Source organism: Emys orbicularis, chromosome 14 (genome assembly GCF_028017835.1).
Source record: "Emys orbicularis isolate rEmyOrb1 chromosome 14, rEmyOrb1.hap1, whole genome shotgun sequence".
Classification (NCBI taxonomy): domain Eukaryota; kingdom Metazoa; phylum Chordata; order Testudines; family Emydidae; genus Emys; species Emys orbicularis.
In genome coordinates, this window is record NC_088696.1 from 477,815 (window position 1) to 496,592 (window position 18,778).

The 18,778-nt window shown below is 51.5% G+C and overlaps 1 protein-coding gene across 1 annotated transcript; it reads right to left on the bottom strand.

The window, feature by feature from the left end:
* Positions 1 to 2,719: 2,719 nt before the first annotated feature.
* TAT (tyrosine aminotransferase) lies at positions 2,720 to 16,639 on the bottom strand. The gene is made up of 11 exons (XM_065416705.1): positions 16,423 to 16,639; positions 16,105 to 16,209; positions 14,757 to 14,824; positions 14,176 to 14,334; positions 13,543 to 13,681; positions 12,837 to 12,889; positions 12,099 to 12,251; positions 10,438 to 10,566; positions 9,826 to 9,909; positions 4,205 to 4,303; positions 2,720 to 2,863 (listed from the first exon to the last, which is right to left on the bottom strand). Exons 1-11 carry the CDS (start codon positions 16,637 to 16,639, stop codon positions 2,720 to 2,722), a joined length of 1,350 nt encoding a protein of 449 aa, XP_065272777.1.
* Between the last annotated feature and the right edge of the window lie 2,139 nt (positions 16,640 to 18,778).

Here is an 18,778-nt window from a genome sequence, read left to right on the forward strand (position 1 = left end):
AGACGGTTCAATAGGACTGCCGGCAGGACTGAGTCTCCAGGAGACAAAACATGTCTGCCCAGGTGCCTCTGATTGAACTCACTGAGGAATATGACGATGACGGATATCAATCGTAATACACCATCTACTGCCAAAAGGCAAGGAGCTGCTGCTGTGTAGCAATGCAGCCCCACGTCTGCCCGCACCCAGATAGCCGATGACGGCTACCAGTCATACTGCACCGTCTACTGCCAAAAGGCAATTAGCTGCTGCTGTGTAGCAATGCAGTACCACGTCTGCCGGCACCCAGATGACATATGGTGACGGTGAGCTGAGCTGAGCGGGCTCCATGCTTGCCGTGGTATGTTGTCTGCACAGGTAACCCAGGTAAAAAGGCGCGAATCGATTGTCTGCCGTTGCTCTGATGGAGGGGGAGGGGCCTGACGACATGTATCCAGAACCCCCCGCGACACTGTTTTTGCATCATCAGGCATTGGGATCTCAACCCAGAATTCCAATGGGCGGCGGAGACTGCGGGAACTGTGGGATAGCTACCCACAGTACAATGCTCTGGAAGTCGATGCTAGCCTCGGTACTGTGGACGCGGTCCACCGACTTAATGCACTTAGAGCATTTTATGTGGGGACACACACAATCGACTGTATAAAACCGATTTCTATAAAACCGGCTTCTATAAATTCGACCTAATTTCGTAGTGTAGACATACCCTTAGGCAAAAGGACTGAGATCCCCGTCCTAAGCTGGAACACCCTGCAATGACTATAACCTATGAACTATTTGAACTATATGAACTATTTCTGAAATAACTCTTTGCAACTACAAAGCTCACCATCTCTGCTATGAATCTGAACCTCAATGAATTGAACTTATGTCTGTATGTATATTGATTTTTAACCATACTCTCGCTTTTGTTTTTTAATAAATTTTAGTTTAGTTAATAAGAATTGGCTGTAGTGTGTATTTGGGAAAGATCTGGAATATTCAATAACCTGGGAGGTAATGTGTCCGATCCTTTGGGATTGATAGAACCTTTTCTTTTATATGATGACATAAGATTTTCAGAAATCATCATATTTGACTTGGGTACCGGGATGGAGGCCTGAGGCTGGATCACTTTAAGGGAACTGTGTGGTTTGGATTTCTGAGTAACCAGTAAGGTAATAAAGAAGCTGTTTTATGCTGTCTTGGTAAATCTAAGTACTGGAATATCCACCAGCTTTTGGGGGATTGTCTGCCCCATTCTTTGCAGTTCACCCTAATTGAGTGACCACAGCCGGCTCCCCACTAGGACCCCGGTCACAGTGGCGTAGTCATGCTTAGATACCCATTACCACAGGTTAATTGTTTTTTTTGGATCAGAACCACACACTTGTCAAAATTTAATTTTGGTATTGGAAAATTTAAGGCTTAAAATCAGTTACATTGAGTGACCGATGATCAAGATCCTGACAGGAAAAGGCTGGCAGAATTGTGCTCACAGAGGGGGTTGTCTTTTAATCAAAAGGCCCCAGAGGGAGTGTGGGGTGTGTACGAGGGCGGGTTGGAGGACGATGGTGTGTGTGGAGAGGGGGGTGGGCTGTGTACGAGGGTGGGTCGGAGCTGTATGGTGTGTGTGGAGGGTGGTGCAGAGGTCAATGGTGGGCATGAGTGGAGGGGGAGGGATGTTCATTTCTGTGAAGGGCAGATTCTGGGGTGCGTGGGGCTGGCTCTAGCATGTGTCTGCGTCTTTAGGGGTTGATGCTCTGTTTGGTAGGTGAAGTTTTAGGGCTAAAAACCTGATGATGTTCAGTGTAGTTATCAGCACATCTTCCAAGTGAAAATATTTCAGCAGAGAGGTACTGGGGGGTTGAGTAGTCTTGCCTGGTATCAAAGTGAAATGTATGAAGATCACAGTCCTGTCTGGCCTCAGGCTGGTGTGGAAGAGCCAACAAGAAGTGTCGATAGAAGAGGAACCATGTCTCCAGATGGCCAGGGCAGGTACAGAAGCAGCCCCAGCAGGGCAGTCACAGCACCAGGCCAGGCATATCCGAACATTTATTAATAAAAAATTTACAATAATTTATGCCCTTTTCAACACCAAGGGCTGAGTACACAGAGCTCCTGCTCCTTAGACAACGTAAAGGGGAGACATCAGATACAGTCAGTGACATTCTGTGGTGTAGACAGCTAAGGGTCCATCAGGCCACATGTACACCAGACTGTCCAGTCCTGCTCCAGCCAGAAAGAGGCTGAGAACTCTGCTCCGACACAGCCCTCTTTCCATGCATGGCTCTGTCAGTGGAAGAGTCCAGCTCAGCATCCAGTGTAACTGCTAGTGAAGGGAATTAGAAGTTGTCATCTTGCATTCAGCCTGGGGTCTCCCAGCTACTGCCCTGCAGAGACCCTCAAACCGAGCAGCTGAGTGACGGCTCCCGCATGCTATGACTGCCTGCCTGAGTGGAAGCTGTAGACCCTGTATGAAGGGTGCTGCGGTTCACTGACAGACCAGAGCATGGGCTCCTGGTGGGTAGTGGGACACTGGGTGCCTGAGGGTTTGTGAGCAGGATCGAATGATGGCTGCTGGTTCCCAGGAGCCCAGGGAACATGCAGAAGCTCTGCAGGGTGGTGGCCTACTCCAGTTGCATTGGATGTAGGTGCTGACCTGAGGGCAGCCCTGCCCTGCCACTGCTGCATCATTTACGGGGTGGCTGGGTGGAGGCAGAGTGGAGGGCACTCCTGGCTACTTGTCACATTCCAGGTCCTGGGCCCCCTCGTTGCCCTGGTAGTGCCTCTCACAGAACTCCTGGATGCGACTGCAGGCCTCCACCATCATCTCCTCGGGCACCGTTAGCACCACCCGGAAGAAATTGGGGTACTCAAAGCACTGAAATAAACCATGGGAAAAGGCTGGTTAGTTGGGCAGGGGTGAAACTGGGGTCTCAGACCCCTGCCCTGCCATGTCCCCGGCTGTGTCCAGCGAGCGAGCACAACCCACAGGGACGGGCCTAGCCAGATGGAAGGAGCATAGCACTGTGGTCAGGAGGTGTGGGATCTAATCCTGGCCCGTCGGCGTCTCCGTCTGTAAAATGCCTTTCACAGCGCAAACCCCCTGTGGCTGCTGCGTCAGCAAGGAGCTGAGAGACCCTCAGGGGAAGGGGCTGTAAGCAAAGAGCTGGTGGGGTCACACACAGCAGCCCCCAGGCGGGACCCAGAGAAGAGGCTGGAGGGAGCCGAGGACTCTCAAGGCTCAGTGAATGGCTAAGGAACCGGGCAGGTGACTGCGGGCAATTGGAGCGGGAAGGGGAGACGTGCAGCACATCTCCAGCCTTGTCCCTGCACCATGAATGGGGCCTCGGGGTTTGCACAGGGCATCGAACTGAGCCAGTGCAAACTCCGCAGGGAGCTGCTCTTGTGCGAAGCAGAGAGGACACAGGGCTCAGGAACACACGGGCTGCACAGCATGGGGCAGACTGCAATCTGAGAGACAGGATAGCGGCCACCTGGGGCCTGGCTAGGGCAAGGAGTGACCATTGCACCACTGCCCAGGGCTTCTGGCAGACCACATGACACCCAGCCCCCTCCCCCCAATGCCCCATGCTCAGAGCTCCCAGTCCCCCACCGGGTGCCCCATGCTCAGAGCTCCCAGCTCCCCACCGGGTGCCCCATGCTCAGAGCTCCCACGCCCCCACCGAGTGCCCCATGCTCAGAGCTCCCAGGCCCCACCGGGTGCCCCATGCTCAGAGCTCCCAGCCCCCCACCGGGTGCCCCATGCTCAGAGCTCCCAGCCCCCCACCGGGTGCCCCATGCTCAGAGCTCCCAGCCCCCCACCGGGTGCCCCATGCTCAGAGCTCCCAGCCCCCACCGGGTGCCCCATGCTCAGAGCTCCCAGCCCCCACCGGGTGCCCCATGCTCAGAGCTCCCGGTGCCCCATGCTCAGAGCTCCCAGCCCCCCACCGGGTGCCCCATGCTCAGAGCTCCCAGCCCCCCACCGGGTGCCCCATGCTCAGAGCTCCCAGCCCCCACCGGCTGCCCCATGCTCAGAGCTCCCAGCCCCCACCGGGTGCCCCATGCTCAGAGCTCCCGGTGCCCCATGCTCAGAGCTCCCAGCCCCCCACCGGGTGCCCCATGCTCAGAGCTCCCAGCCCCCCACCGGGTGCCCCATGCTCAGAGCTCCCAGGCCCCCCAGACTCTCTACATGTGTGGTTGCTCTGAGGGGAACACTGACCGAGGCCGGCAGGCAGAAGACTGACTGCTCTGAGATCAGCTGCTTGGTGAACTCCACGTCATTCTCAAACTTGGGGAAATGCTCCATTTCAATTCCAACCTGCAGCGCAGAAATTAGGGATGTCAGAGGCCAAGGCTGGATAGGATTGCACTAGGCATCACCATGGAGCTCCTCCCTCACAGCACCCACAGAGCATCCCTCCTTCCCACCCCTTACAGCCTCATGTCCTCCGCATCCCTCCTCCCCTCCCCGCAGCATATACAGCCCCGTACCCCCCCCGCACCCCTCCTCCCCTCCCCACCCCTTACAGCCCCATGTCCTCCGCATCGCTCCTCCCCTCCCCACAGCATATACAGCCCCTTACCCCCCGCACCGCTCCTCCCCTCCCCTATACAGCCCCATATCCTCCGCATCCCTCCTCTCCCCCCGAAGCCTATACAGCCCCGGTGCCCCGACCCCTCCTCCCCACCCCATACAGCCCTATGTCCTCCGCATTCCTCCTCCCCGCAGCATATACAGCCCCGTACCCCCCACACTCTTCCTCCCTTCCCCACCCCTATACAGCCCCATGCCCCCCGCACTCCTCCTGCCCACCCCTATACAGCCCCATGCCCCCACACCCCTCCTCCCCTCCCCACCCCTTACAGCCCCATGTCCTCCGCATCCCTCCTCCCCTCCCCGCAGCATATACAGCCCCGTACCCCCCGCACCCCTCCTCCCCACCCCTATACAGCCCCATGCCCCCTGCATCCCTCCTCCCCCCGCAGTCTATACAGCCCCATGCCCCCTGCATCCCTCCTCCCCCCGCAGTCTATAGAGCCCCGTGCCCCCTGCATCTTTCCTCCCTCCGCAGCCTATACACCCCTGTGCCCCCCGCACCCATCCTACCCACCCCTGTACAACCCTGTGCCCCCTGCATCCATCTTTCCCAGCAGCCTATACAGCCCCGTGCCCCCTGCATCCCTCCTCCCCCCCTGAAATCTATACAGCCCTGTGCTCCCCGGACCCTCCTTCCTACATAGAAGAATAAATGGACACAAATCGGACATTAGGAATGGTAACATACAATAGCCAGTAGGAGAACACTTCAATCTCCCTGGACAGTCTATAACAGATTTAAAAGTAGCCATACTTGAATAAAAAAACTTCAGAAACAGACTTCAAAAAGAAACAGCAGAACTAAAATTCATTTGCAAATTTAACACCATTAATTTGGGCTTGACTAGGGACTGGGAGTGGCTGGCTCACTACAAAAACAACTTTGCCTCTCCAGGAATTGACACCTACTCATCTATTATTGGGAGTGGACTACATCCACCCTGATCCAATTGGCCCCGTCAACACTGGTTCTCCACTTGTGAGGTAACTCCCTTCTCTTCATGTGTCATTATATAATGCCTGCATCTGTAATTTTCACTCCATGCATCTGAAGAAGTGGTTTTTTACCCACGAAAGCTTCTGCCCAAATAAATCTGTTAGTCTTTAAGGTGCCACCGGACTCCTTGTTGTTTTTGTGGATACAGACTAACACGGCTATCCCCTGATACTCCCCACTATTGTTACTGACAAGGTGGGAGGGCCTGTCAAGGAAGGAGAGGAAGTACAGAGGGGAGGGTGACTCCATTTAAGAGACCATAACCTGTTTTAGAGTTACTGATAAGAACATAAGAACATAAGAACATAAGAAAGGCCGTACTGGGTCAGACCAAAGGTCCATCTAGCCCAGTATCTGTCTACCGACAGTGGCCAATGCCAGGTGCCCCAGAGGGAGTGAACCTAACAGGCAATGATCAAGTGATCTCTCTCCTGCCATCCATCTCCATCCTCTGACGAACAGAGGCTAGGGACACCATTCTTACCCATCCTGGCTAATAGCCATTTATGGACTTAGCCACCATGAATTTATCCAGTCCCCTTTTAAACATTGTTATAGTCCTAGCCTTCACAACCTCCTCAGGTAAGGAGTTCCACAAGTTGACTGTGCGCTGCGTGAAGAAGAACTTCCTTTTATTTGTTTTAAACCTGCTGCCTATTAATTTCTTTTGGTGACCCCTAGTTCTTGTATTATGGGAATAAGTAAATAACTTTTCCTTATCCACTTTCTCAACATCACTCATGATTTTATATACCTCTATCATGTCCCCCCTTAGTCTTCTCTTTTCCAAACTGAAGAGTCCTAGCCTCTTTAATCTTTCCTCATATGGGACCCTCTCTAAACCCTTAATCATTTTAGTTGCTCTTTTCTGAACCTTTTCTAGTGCTAGAATATCTTTTTTGAGGTGAGGAGACCACATCTGTACACAGTATTCGAGATGTGGGCGAACCATGGATTTATATAAGGGCAATAATATATTCTCAGTCTTATTCTCTATCCCCTTTTTAATGATTCCTAACATCCTGTTTGCTTTTTTGACCGCCTCTGCACACTGCGTGGACATCTTTAGAGAACTATCCACGATGACGCCAAGATCTTTTTCCTGACTCGTTGTAGCTAAATTAGCCCCCATCATGTTGTATGTATAGTTGGGGTTATTTTTTCCAATGTGCATTACTTTACATTTATCCACATTAAATTTCATTTGCCATTTTGTTGCCCAATCACTTAGTTTTGTGAGATCTTTTTGAAGTTCTTCACAATCTGCTTTGGTCTTAAGTATCTTGAGTAGTTTAGTATCATCTGCAAACTTTGCCACCTCACTGTTTACCCCTTTCTCCAGATCATTTATGAATAAATTGAATAGGATAGGTCCTAGGACTGACCCTTGGGGAACACCACTAGTTACCCCTCTCCATTCTGAGAATTTACCATTAATTCCTACCCTTTGTTCCCTGTCCTTTAACCAGTTCTCAATCCATGAAAGGACCTTCCCTTTTATCCCATGATAGCTCAGAACCACCAGCTCTTCAATGCACATGGATCAATGTGCTGTCAATGCCCAAGAGGGGGCAGTGGTGGGGATCTGTTACAGACCAGAGAACAGGTTGAGTCACTTCTTAAATACTTGTCTGTAATATGTGGAAAGAAAAATGGTTGTGATGGGGGACTTCAGTTGAGAAGACATGCTAGAGGTCTCCTACAGCCAGGACTAAAACTCCATTAGAGTTTGTAAAACATTTCGATGCTGATTTTCTAACACAAAAGGACTGCAGCCAGCAGGAGGTAACTCTATTCTGGACCTTATTGTGATGGATAATCATGGACTGTTCACTGAACTGGAAGTTGGGTGTTACCTAGAGACCAGCAATCATGACCTAATTATATTCATTATGGGCAAAGAGAGGAAGGTTCTGACCAATAATATATATATTTGGTGCTTCAATGGGGCTGAGGGAAATTATGAGTGAAATTTACACAGAAAAATGTGAATGAAAATTCACAGTTGTTTAAGAAGAGTTTACTAGATGGCAAAAAGCCATGAATTCACAATCAAGAAAGAAGAAAACTTTGGCCAAAAGCCAGCGGCAAAATAAAGTCAGCAATCAGAAATAAAAAGGCAATATATAACAAATGGAAAAAGGTTAAAATAGATAGCAATTGATATAAATTAGAAGTGATGAAGTACAAAAAATTGATAAGGGAACCTAAAGATATCAAGGGACATTCATGGCTGGCAGGCGTAAGGAGAATAAGGAGGATTTTTTTATGAACAAAAGAAATTCTAACAATGGTATAAGCCCATTATTAGAGGGAGATGGTAAAACTGTTAATAATGATGTAGAAAACACAAGGGTATTTAATAGATATTTGTTCTACATTTGGAAATGAGAATGATCATGTACTCATATTACCTGAGGATAATGAGCTACTTTCCAGTCTACAAGTAACAAAAGAGGATGTTAAACAGCATCTACTAGAGATCAAACATTTTAAGAACAGCAGACCTGGATAACTTGTACCTAAGAGCCCTAAAAGTGCTGGCTGAGCAGATCTTTGGCCTGCTGGTTCATTTTTAATTAATCATGCAGTACTAGGGAAATTCCAGAAGACCGGAAGAGTGTTCATGTTGTGTCAATTTTCAAAAAGGGCAAATGGGATGACTCAGGCAACTATAGACATCCCACTCAAAATAATGGTAAAGATGATTCAGTTGACAAAGAATTAAAGAATAGGAATATAATTAATGCCAGTCAATGTGGTTTTTATGGAAAATACGTCTTGTCAAGCGAACCTGATTTCATTATTTCATGAGATTAAAAGTTTGATTGAAAAAGTAACTGTGTAGCTACTTAGACTTTTGTTAAGTGTTTGATTTAGTACCACATGACACTGATTAAAAAATTAGCAATATCTATAAAGAATAAGCACACGATAAATGGATTAAGAACTGGCTAACCAACAGAACTAAAAAAATAGTTGTCCCTGGGGAACAGTCACTGAGTGTGGGTATTGCTAGTGGGGTTCTGCAAGGATCAGTACTAGACCTGACACTATTCAACATTTTCATCAATGATCTGGCAGTAAATATAAAGATGACACAAAAGATTAGTGGAGTGGTAAACAATGCTGAGGACAGGGAAGTCATGCAGAGTGATCTGGATTGCTTGGTAAACTGGGCCCATTCAAACAAAATAAGTTTTAATAAAGCCAAATATAAAGAATGCCTAGGAACACAGAATGCACACCATGCCTGCAGAATGGGGGACCATATTCTGGAAAGCAATAACTCTGTACAGGATTTAGAGGTGATAGTGGACAAACAACTCAACATGAGCTCCCAGTGAGATGCTGCGGCAAAAAGGGCCAATGCACTTCTTGGGTGTACAAATAAGTGAACAGAAGGGAGGTGATTTTATCTCTGTATGCAGCATTGGTGAGACTGATGCTAGAATACCGTGAAGCAGTTCTCGTGCCCACCTTTTAAAAAGGATACTGAAAAACTGGAGAGGGTGCAGACAAGAGCCATAAAAATGATTCAAGGGCTGGAGAAACCGTTTTACAGTGAGAGACATAAAGAGGTTGGTCTGTTTAGCTTCTCATAAAGAAGATTGAGAGATTACTTGTTTACAGTACACCGGTATCTTCACAGGGAGAAAATAACAGGTACTAAAGGGCTCTTGAATCTTCTTGCAGTCAAAAGAATAATGAGAATCAGCGGCTGGAAGTTAAAGCTGGACACATTCAAATTAGAAATAAGGCACAATGTTTTTTAACTGTGAGGGCGATCAACCATTGGACCAAACAGCCAAGGGAAGTAGTGATCCTCCACCTCTTGATGTCTTCAACTCCAGACCAGTGCCTTTCTGGACAATTTGCTTTAGCCAGACACAAGTTACTGGGCTCACCAGAGGGGTAGCTGGGTGGAATTCTCTGGGCTGTGCTACACAGGAGGTCAGACTAAATGACACAGTGGTTCCCCCTGGCCTTACACTCTATGATTCTCTGAAGAAGGGGGGCTCACTGTGCCAGGCGCTGCCCAGACACAGTAAGAGACAGGCCCTGCCCCAGCTGAGATCAGGGCCCCACTGTGCCGGGCGCTGCCCAGACACAGTAAGAGACAGGCCCTTCCCTGAACAACTCACATTTTAAGCAGACAAGGCACACATTGGGCAGGGCAACAGGATCCAGCACACACTGAGCAAACAGCAATGCTCTGAAAATGGCACATTAGCGCCTCACTTACCATGAGGTACATGGCCCCCGAGGGCCGGACGGGCTGGAGTCCAGAGACGGCAGACAGGGCAGCGTAGCAAAGGTCAGCATTGGACTGAAAGGCAGAAAGGAGAGAGTTCAGGACTCGGGACATTCCAGGAAGGCAGCTCAGCAAATTGGAGACAAATTCTTGGCCAGAACCCAAGACAGGTCCCCCACTGCAAATAAAGGGGCATCTAATGCAAACAGGACAGATGTTAACGGCCTTGAGTGCAGTCGAGGTGACTGAGCTGACCTCAGCAAATCAGTGTAGACACCCCCCCCCCCCCCCCCAGCATTTCTTCCTACAGTGCCTCCTGGCTGGCAGTGCTATGATAGTCAAGAGATCCCCACAGCTGGCACTCCTGCCCCCTCCTGGCAGCACCCCCTGCTGGGAGAGGTCAGGACAGCAGTAGCCAGGAGCTCCCCCCTACCAGCACTCCTGCCCTGCTCCCTCCAGCGCCTCCTGCTGGGAGAGAGTGGACATGGGAAGATGAGGTCCCTAGCGAGACACCACTGTGATGATTCATAGTCCTGTTTGACCTGCTGATGAATGCTGCTGGTCCCCTCTCACTCTAAATACCTGTCTCTCGGGGGGACATACCTTGAGGAAGCTGAGGGTGTTGTGGTAAAACTCTGGGGGTGTTCGGTGGATGATGTGTTCCAGTGCCCCCTGGACAATTGTGCAGGGTCCCAGGATCCTTTGACTCAAGCTTACAAGGCCATTCCTGATCTGAAACACAGGTGACACTCTGACCTCAAAGATCGCACACTCATGAAGGAAAGGAAAATGCTCCCACCCTGACGCCAGCATTTCTAGCTGTTCATAGGATCAAACACGCCCACAATTGGACAAGGGGTGTTTTTCAAACTTTGCAAAGCATTCCGGAGCCAGTCCCATTATCTGGGGTCTGTATCGCAGGTGTCTGCAGACTATCTATGAAGGCCCCAGTGTCACTAGCTGTGTTTGAGGGCCAGAGCTGGTCCCAATCCTTAGCTAGGATCCAGCCCTTTCACACCACTCTTATGGTACAAAGGGGCCAGGAAGCAGCCAGAGCTCACTAGCTGGAGTTTCCTGTTACCAGAGCACATCTGATATGCTAGAGTAGCTCCTAGGCTTCTCTGAAGTAGTCTGGGGCTGAGGCTGGTACACAACCACCCCCAGAATCTCAGAATCCTTGTGCCTGAGAATCCATTGTCATTGACTGTGGATTTGACTGAACTGTGCACACAAGTGTCAGGGCTTCCCAACCAAACGCGCCAACACCAAAGGGCTGGGACTCGCCTGAAGCAAACCCAAACCAGAGCCTTTGCAAACCAGTCTCTGTTGTGACGCAGTCTTTGGCTCACTCTGCTCATTTCTATTCTGTTTAATCACCACTGGATACTGCATCATGGCCAGCCGGGGACAGATGATATCAACACTGCCCTCTCCCTCTGCTGTCCTTTGTGAGCGCTCGGGTGCCCCAGATTTGTGGAAAGCTCCCAGCTCTATGGGGTATCACCGGGCCACAAATCAATGAATGATAACTAAAGAGCCAAAGCTCAGGCTGCACCACCACCTGCTATCTTGTTCCCACCAATAAGGAGAAACCACATTACAGCATACAGGGACCACAAGGGGGCAGCACGACTTTGTGTTATTCCTGTAGGGGAAACAGGGCCTGCCTGAGAGAGGAAAGCAAAACCCTTCGCCTCCAAAGTGGCATACAAGAGAAGCAGACATGCCAAACCCACGAAAAAAATCGCAGAAATTAGGCTTGTTTTTTGGCTTAATTGGCTTGTGAGTTGCTTGTTTGGCTTGCAGCTTGTTGCTTCTTTTTATTGATCGGCTCCTGGCAAGCAGGGGCAAGGGGGGAGAGAGTCAGGGGTGCCCAGCGGGCCCAGTCCCAGACTGCACGCCGGGGGGATCTCGTCACATAGAGTGTTGGGGTTCTTAGGGATTGGCTTGTTTGGGCCTTGTTTTGAAATGGGATTAGCTTGATTTTTGGGTACTGTGAAAGTTGGGGTGCTTATTTACCGCGTGAAAGTTGGCAATTGTGAAGAGAAGGCGGCATGTGTGCATGAAGCAGCAGGCAGGAGCACGAGGGCATGTGCGTGTGAGCCTGCAAGGGAGCGCGTGTGAGCAGGAGGAAGAGTGCATGCCTGTGCATGAGTGAAAGGCAGTGGTGTGCACACGTGCAGGGGAAGGTGCCTGCTGCCGTGCATGTTTAGTGTGTGGCGCTATTGCTGACATCGAGAAGGCCACCAGACAATGTTCCTCACCTCATTCCCAAAGATGTCTCTCCGATCATTAACCAGGATCCATCCCATCCTCCAGCCTGGGACCAGCCAACGCTTGGCCAGGCCTCCGCAGGACAGGATCGGCACGTTGGTGCTGAGAGTTGCTATGGGCTCATACTTGCACTCTGCAAACACCTGTGAGACAGGAGGATGCGTTAGCAGCCACTCTCTCCTTGCCAGTTCCCTGTGAGAGTCAGGGGAGCTCTGGGAGGGCAGGGAATTGACTCATTAACTCACTGGCAGGGATATCAAAGCAGATGAGCAATGAACAGTGAGACTCTGGCATGAAACAGACAGTGCAAAGAGCAGGTTTGGGGGAGCTGTAGCGCTGCTTCAAGGGGGAATTCATGTGCAGTGCAAAGAGCCAGCCCCTGCACATCTGGTCCTAATTAAGGGATGACAGGGGCCCCTGGATGGGAGACACAAGCCCAGCAATGCACACAAGAGCGCGAGTGCTTGCACCGCAGCTCTGAGTTTGACCCACTCGGAGGAAAGGAGAGTACCAGACACGAGATGCCCTTCCAGGGGACAGCTGGGCAGACAGGACCAGGGAGCTGCAAGTACAGCACATGGCTGTTCTCAAGGGCAGCAGGACTAATGGCTACGGCTCTTGGCTGGGCTAGTTACTCTTAAACCTGCTACCAAGGGGCACGTGTGTAGTGAGAAGCCACAGACCCAGGCTCTGGGGGCAGTTTGTGCATGGCAGGGACAGGCACTCACCATGTCTCCATAGATTTCATCAGCTAGGATGGGGACACACTGTCTCGAGGCCACTGGGGGAGAGAAGTAAACACTGAAACTGGCTGCCTTGTTTCCCTACAGGGTGCAGACTCACCCTCATCCTACAGAGGCCAGGCGTGGGCTCTCCCCTAGCCCTACAGAACAGACCCCAATCCACCCACAGAGCGTCTCCATATTCCTTCTTTCGGACTTGCAAACCAGTGGACAAAGCATTAGAGAATACATTCTTAGGAACAATCCTTCCCAGGGCTAGGCTTGCAGGGCCTATGCCTGCTCTGACCCCCGGCCTGGGACAGACGCTACTGATCCACTCATCATAATGTTGAAGGCTTTCCCAGCATGGATTCTGAGAGGTGGATCAGGGGCACGATCCCCATTATACAGCCAGAGAAGGGCCACACAGTGGGTTAGGGACAGACCCTAGAAGCTCTCATCCTGCATCCCTTCCCTGGCCATGCTAACTCTGTGCAGGGTTGTCCCAAAGGCCCTGGGAATAGGGTAAGTCACAGAGTGTGGGGTGAATCCTCCAGGCCCTGGTACTGTTATTTCTGTAGCACCAACATTGCCACATAATAGGTCCGGTCCTGCCATAGAGCTCACCATAATTAGACTGAAACAGATAAGCAGAGGATAGGGCAAGGCAGCAAACCACAGCCCTGCCCTGGCTCAGTGCTCAGAGACTCACCGGCCAGGATTTTCTGGAGATGGCTCTTGCTGAATACGGAGCCGCAGGGGTTAGACGGGTTGTTCACAATGAGACAGGCCGTCTTCGCGTCCACCAGCGACTCCAAGTGCTTCAAGTCAATTTCCCAGGATTTCTCAGGCTAGTGAGGAGGAGGAGGGAGAGGGTGCATGAAGATGAAGAATAAGGCATGGCGTATGGAGCGAGGACCCAGCTGGGGGCTGGGAACCAGGCATGGGGATGAAGTGCAGCAGGGCTGGGCACAGGCTGAGGGACTAGGAGTCCAGGCCCAGAGTGAGGCATGAGGGTCCAGCCAGGCCGCCAGGTGCAGGATGTGGAGCGTGTGTGGCCAGGTGCAGGGCAAAGACCACGCAGACGTAGCTGTGCTTTGCGCCTAATGAAAGGCACCAGCATTTCTTCCTCCCTGTGAGAGGGCATCACTTACACAGGGGCCTTGGGGAGCACGGCCACCATGGAAAGCTGAAGGCCCATGAGAAGGGCTGGGCTGATGGGCTCTGGCAGCAGCTTATTTGGCTTTGGCACTTCGCGCCTTCCTCCCTTTTCTTATGAGGAGGGTAAGAGGTCCCTGGAAGCTCTCTAGAGGGGGCTGCGGCATTCCGCTCCTAACTGCCTTACCAAGAGGTTGTAGAATTTGACCTCAATCCCCATGGAGAGTGCAAGGGTCTTGTAGAGAGAGAAGCCAGGCCTTGGCACCAGGATGTTCTGCCCTGGATTAGCCAGCACTGCTAATGCAAGTTCGATTGCCTGGCTGCAGCCACTCGTCAGGATAACGTCCTGCAGACAGCAAACGAGAATGAGCTCTTTGAATGCAACCAGAGGCTGCTCTGAGAAATTCCAAAGCAGCCACTGACAGCTGAACTGGGAGTAACGAATTGTCCATGGGTCTGCCAGAAGCAAGAGCTTCTTGGCTAAAAGGGCCTGGAAGAAGCTAAACAGACAGCAGCAGCCACTGCTGGCTTCTGGGAGCTCAAACCCACCAGATCAGAAAGCCAGGAATGGGTGACAGGGGCAGAAAGCCAGATACGATCACTTTGGAAATGGATCACGTCCAGCCATCTTGCTCTCTCCCTGGATAGAGACAAGGTGTGAGAAAAGCCCAGCTGGGGCCCCACCGTGCTGCACTGTCTCGTTTGTTGCTAACACCACGGAGCCCATTCATTCTCCAGTGAGGACACTTGCCAGGAAGGCTTCATTACCTGAGCTTCCAGAGGTGCTTCGGGGCAGCTATAATACGCAGCAACCACCTGCCGGCAAGACTGGTACCCTTGGGAGAGAAGGATGGAATATGGAGTGACGGTGGTTTCACCGGATTTCCCCGTTCTGGGCAGGAACCACCAGATGCATGGGACAGAGACACGCAGCACAAAGAGGGGTCTCCAGAGGAATAAACCCCAGGGCAGGATGGAATTCGTTTGAATTCCGAAGGAAACAAAAGACAACATTAGTGGGCCCTGACACAAGCACCTTGTTCCATCACTGAACCAGCTGCTCTCAGCACCCAGGGCAGGTGAGTGACATCCTGGCCCCAGAGCAGGCCTGGGAAGTGCAGGCTTTACAGCACAGATAAGGGCCTGCTCCAATGCAAAGTCCCCCTGCCCCTGAATTAATGCCCCATGCTCAGTCCCCACAGCCCAAGTTAACTCCGCTGGTAACTGGGTCTACAACCTCCATGGCCAAGCCAACATGGTGTGGAAAGTGCAGTACTTATATCAGCTAACACCAAGAACAAAGCTGTGTGGCAATGCAGCAATCTTTGCTCTGCTCCAGGGCCCTCACTCTGAGGGGATATTCTCAGTGTCTATGGGGTCACAACAGGGATGGATTTGGCCTCCCGTGGGTCTTGAATGATTGTTTGAAGCACTTTCCTGTGAAGAATGGGACTAAAACAGCTAGCCAAAGTGACAAGATATAGACTCATAGACTCATAGACTTTAAGGTCAGAAGGGACCAATATGGTCATCTAGTCTGACCTCCCGCATGATGCAGGCCACAAAAGCTGACCCACCCACTTTCCCTTAATTTAAAGACTTCAAGTCGCAGAGAATCCTCCAGCCAGCGACCCCTGCCCTATGCTGCGGAGGAAGGCGAAAAACCTCCAGGGCCTCTGCCAATCTACCCTGGAGGAAAATTCCTTCCCGACCCCAAATATGGCGATCAGTAGAACCCCGAGCATACAGGCAAGATATGGAGCAGAATGAGGATGCAACACCCTGCCCACATCACACTACTGTGAGGAAACCTATCCAGGAGGCAGAAGAGTGTCTGGCCCAGCCTTTTCCCAGAACAATGGCCACGTAATGACTGGGACAAAGCAGCACAGTTCCTCCATGAGCAAATCAGGCCTCCAACCTGTTCAAATGCCCTGCTGCTCATTGGTGTGCATGGGCATACACAGGGCCAGAGGAGTATATGCATCAGAGTGAGTCAGTGTCAATCAGAAAGATGTAACAGGACATCCGTCTAGATCCCCTGGCTCAGCCCTGTCCTCCTGTGCACAAGCTGGGCTAGGACACTGCCCTTAGAAGAGGAATCATGGGGCCTTACCGACTGAAGGAGCATATCCATTGTAGTTCCCTGAGTCCAGGGCCTCCTTCACAGCCTGGATGACCTCATCATCAGTGGGGAGGTTTCCAAATACCGTTGGGTCACCTTTTAGGGAATGACAAACAGCAAAATCCTTTTTTCTCATGTCCTTTAATGATGGAGCTGTACACAGCACACCCTCCCCTCCTGCATGCTTCAGAGACCCCCCGGCTGCAGCTCAGCTCGGGGGCCCTCAGTACCCCACCTCTTCGCTACCACCCCCGCTGTACAGCCACACAAAGCACTGCCGGCAGGGACAGCGCATTTCCCAGTACTCACCTAGGGACAAGGAGATCATGGGCTTGTTTGGGTTGGGTTCCACTTTCATAGTGTCCACGATGGCTCGGATGGGATTGAAAGTCTTCTTGGACATCTCAGAGGCCCGGACTGCCCATCTAGGCTTCCGGCTTTTCACCTTCCCCAGGGAGAGGCTGTTCCCATTTCTATGTACATGGACATCGCTATTGCCGTTCATTTGGATCAGGTAAGAGTCCATTCTGAGATCTGCCCGAGAGAAAGGGCACTCCCCAGAGTTAGCCTTTGTTGTGCATTATTTGTTATGCACCAGCTGTGTGCTCTGCCCCATACAAGATACAAAGGGGAGTTGCTGCTTGAGGGGCCAAAAGTGAGGCCTTTGAAGTTAGGCCTTTGATGGTCACTGGGCCTTACATATCGATCCCTAGTCCCAGTTCCTAGATCAGCAGTGCCAACAGACAAGCTGGGAGGGAAAGGGGGGCAGAGAGAGTGGGGATGGGGAAGGGAGAGAGAGGAAAGAAACAGATGGGGAAAGCCAACCCACATTCTAATGAGACTAGGGTGACCACACACAAGTGTGAAAAATCGGGATGGGGGGTAATAGGTGTCTATATAAGACAAAGCCCCAAATATCAGGACTGTCCCTATTAAATTGGGACATCTGGTCACCCTAAATGAGACCCTGCCACAGGAGAGCAGGAATAAAGATGCTACTCCACCCCAGCTCCACCCACAGCACAACCTCCACCCACAGCCCCACAGGAGAGGCAGGTTTCTGCTAAAGCCACAAATTGGGAGTTTGCAACCTTGTCATTTTCGTGGTCATCACTGGGCTTCAGAATTAACACACTGCTGAGATGAATGAGGGTCAATCACGCCTCCCAGAGCTGTTAGGCTGAAACCATCCTAGGTGTAAGTCCCTGACAGCAAGGATGGATTTACCCAATTTGTGACTGCCTGTCTGTCTGCAGACATTCTGAGCACCTGGCTGGGGTGACGCTCAGAAAGGACAGGCACTTAATGATGTTAAAATGACAGCTGAGACTCTGCAGAAACGCTGTTGGCCCTGCGCTGTTCTTCAGGGCAGACCCTGCAGAGAGGAAGGTGTAAAACACACGATTCCCTCCCTGGCACTGAGAAGGCAGCAGAGAGATGGCTCACAGGGAGGAGATGAGAATTCCTGAGCAGATAATAATGGGCATAGTGAAGGGTGTGCAGCGAAGCTCCTAGAAAAGGGGAGCTGCCATTGGCTAAGGCAGAACGGACTCATTCACCTAGACTGTGGCTTGGACCAAGGGTCCCCCCCACATACTGCTCACAAGCAGGGCTGGCTCCAGGGTTTTTTCCCCAAGCAGCCAAAAAAAAAAAAAAAAGCCGCGATCGCGATCTGCGGTGTCAATTCGCCAGGAGGTCCTTCGCTCCGAGCGGGAGTGAGGGACCGTCCGCCGAATTGCTGCCGAATAGCTGGACGTGCCGCCCCGCTCCGGAGCGGCTGCCCCAAGCACCTGCTTGCCAGGCTGGTGCCTGGAGCCGGCCCTGCTCACAAGGGGCTCAGGCTACACTCACATACTGTGAGAGGCTGAATTAACTGAGCAGTGATGTTGTGCTTTCCAGCTACAAAAAGTGTAACCAGAATAGTGATGGATTCGTCCCCCAGCGAGTGTAATCCCAGCTGCACAGACCTCCCCACTGCTGGCTTTCCAGGACAGATGAGACATAGGCAGAGCACTGAGATTTCAGCCTAGGGTTGGGAGGGGCCCTCTCCTGATATCAGCCCTCACTTTTCCCCAGGTTAGTTCGAGTTTCTCCTTTGAGGTTTGAGCCCTTCTTGCACTTATCAGCTCTGCTGAGGAAAGCCAGTAGGGAGAGAGAAACCATTCAGCAGAGCCCAGTGACAAAGAAACCAGCCACAGACTCAACCCAGTCCAGAAAAGAAAAGCATTTGGCCTGAGCTTCTGGCCTCCTTGCTAGTGCAGCTGGGGTCTGAACACACACCAAGGAGCCTACTTGACCAGTCTCCAGCACAGGAGAACCTGCACGCAGCACAGCATCAAGATGGGTCTGAAACAGCCCCACAGCCTAGAACCCTGGGCACTCCCTGTCTGCAGGGGAAACTGGCTTCATGGAAAGAAGAAACTCTGCCTCTGCAGTGACCCAGGCCAGTCTCTCCCGAAGGAAACACCAAGTGCTCAGTACTTTACCTTCTACAGCGCAGAGGGAGACACTCCAGTGCCCAGTGTCCGAGTCTGTCCCTTATCCTTGACAAGTTGCCCTGAGAAGAAACTCAAATGCAATTCCCCAGCCCATGAAATAATTTCCAGAACTGGGCGTTGGGCTTGAATCCTTCGGCTATTGGCTGTCAGTGAGGGCTGTGCTCCCC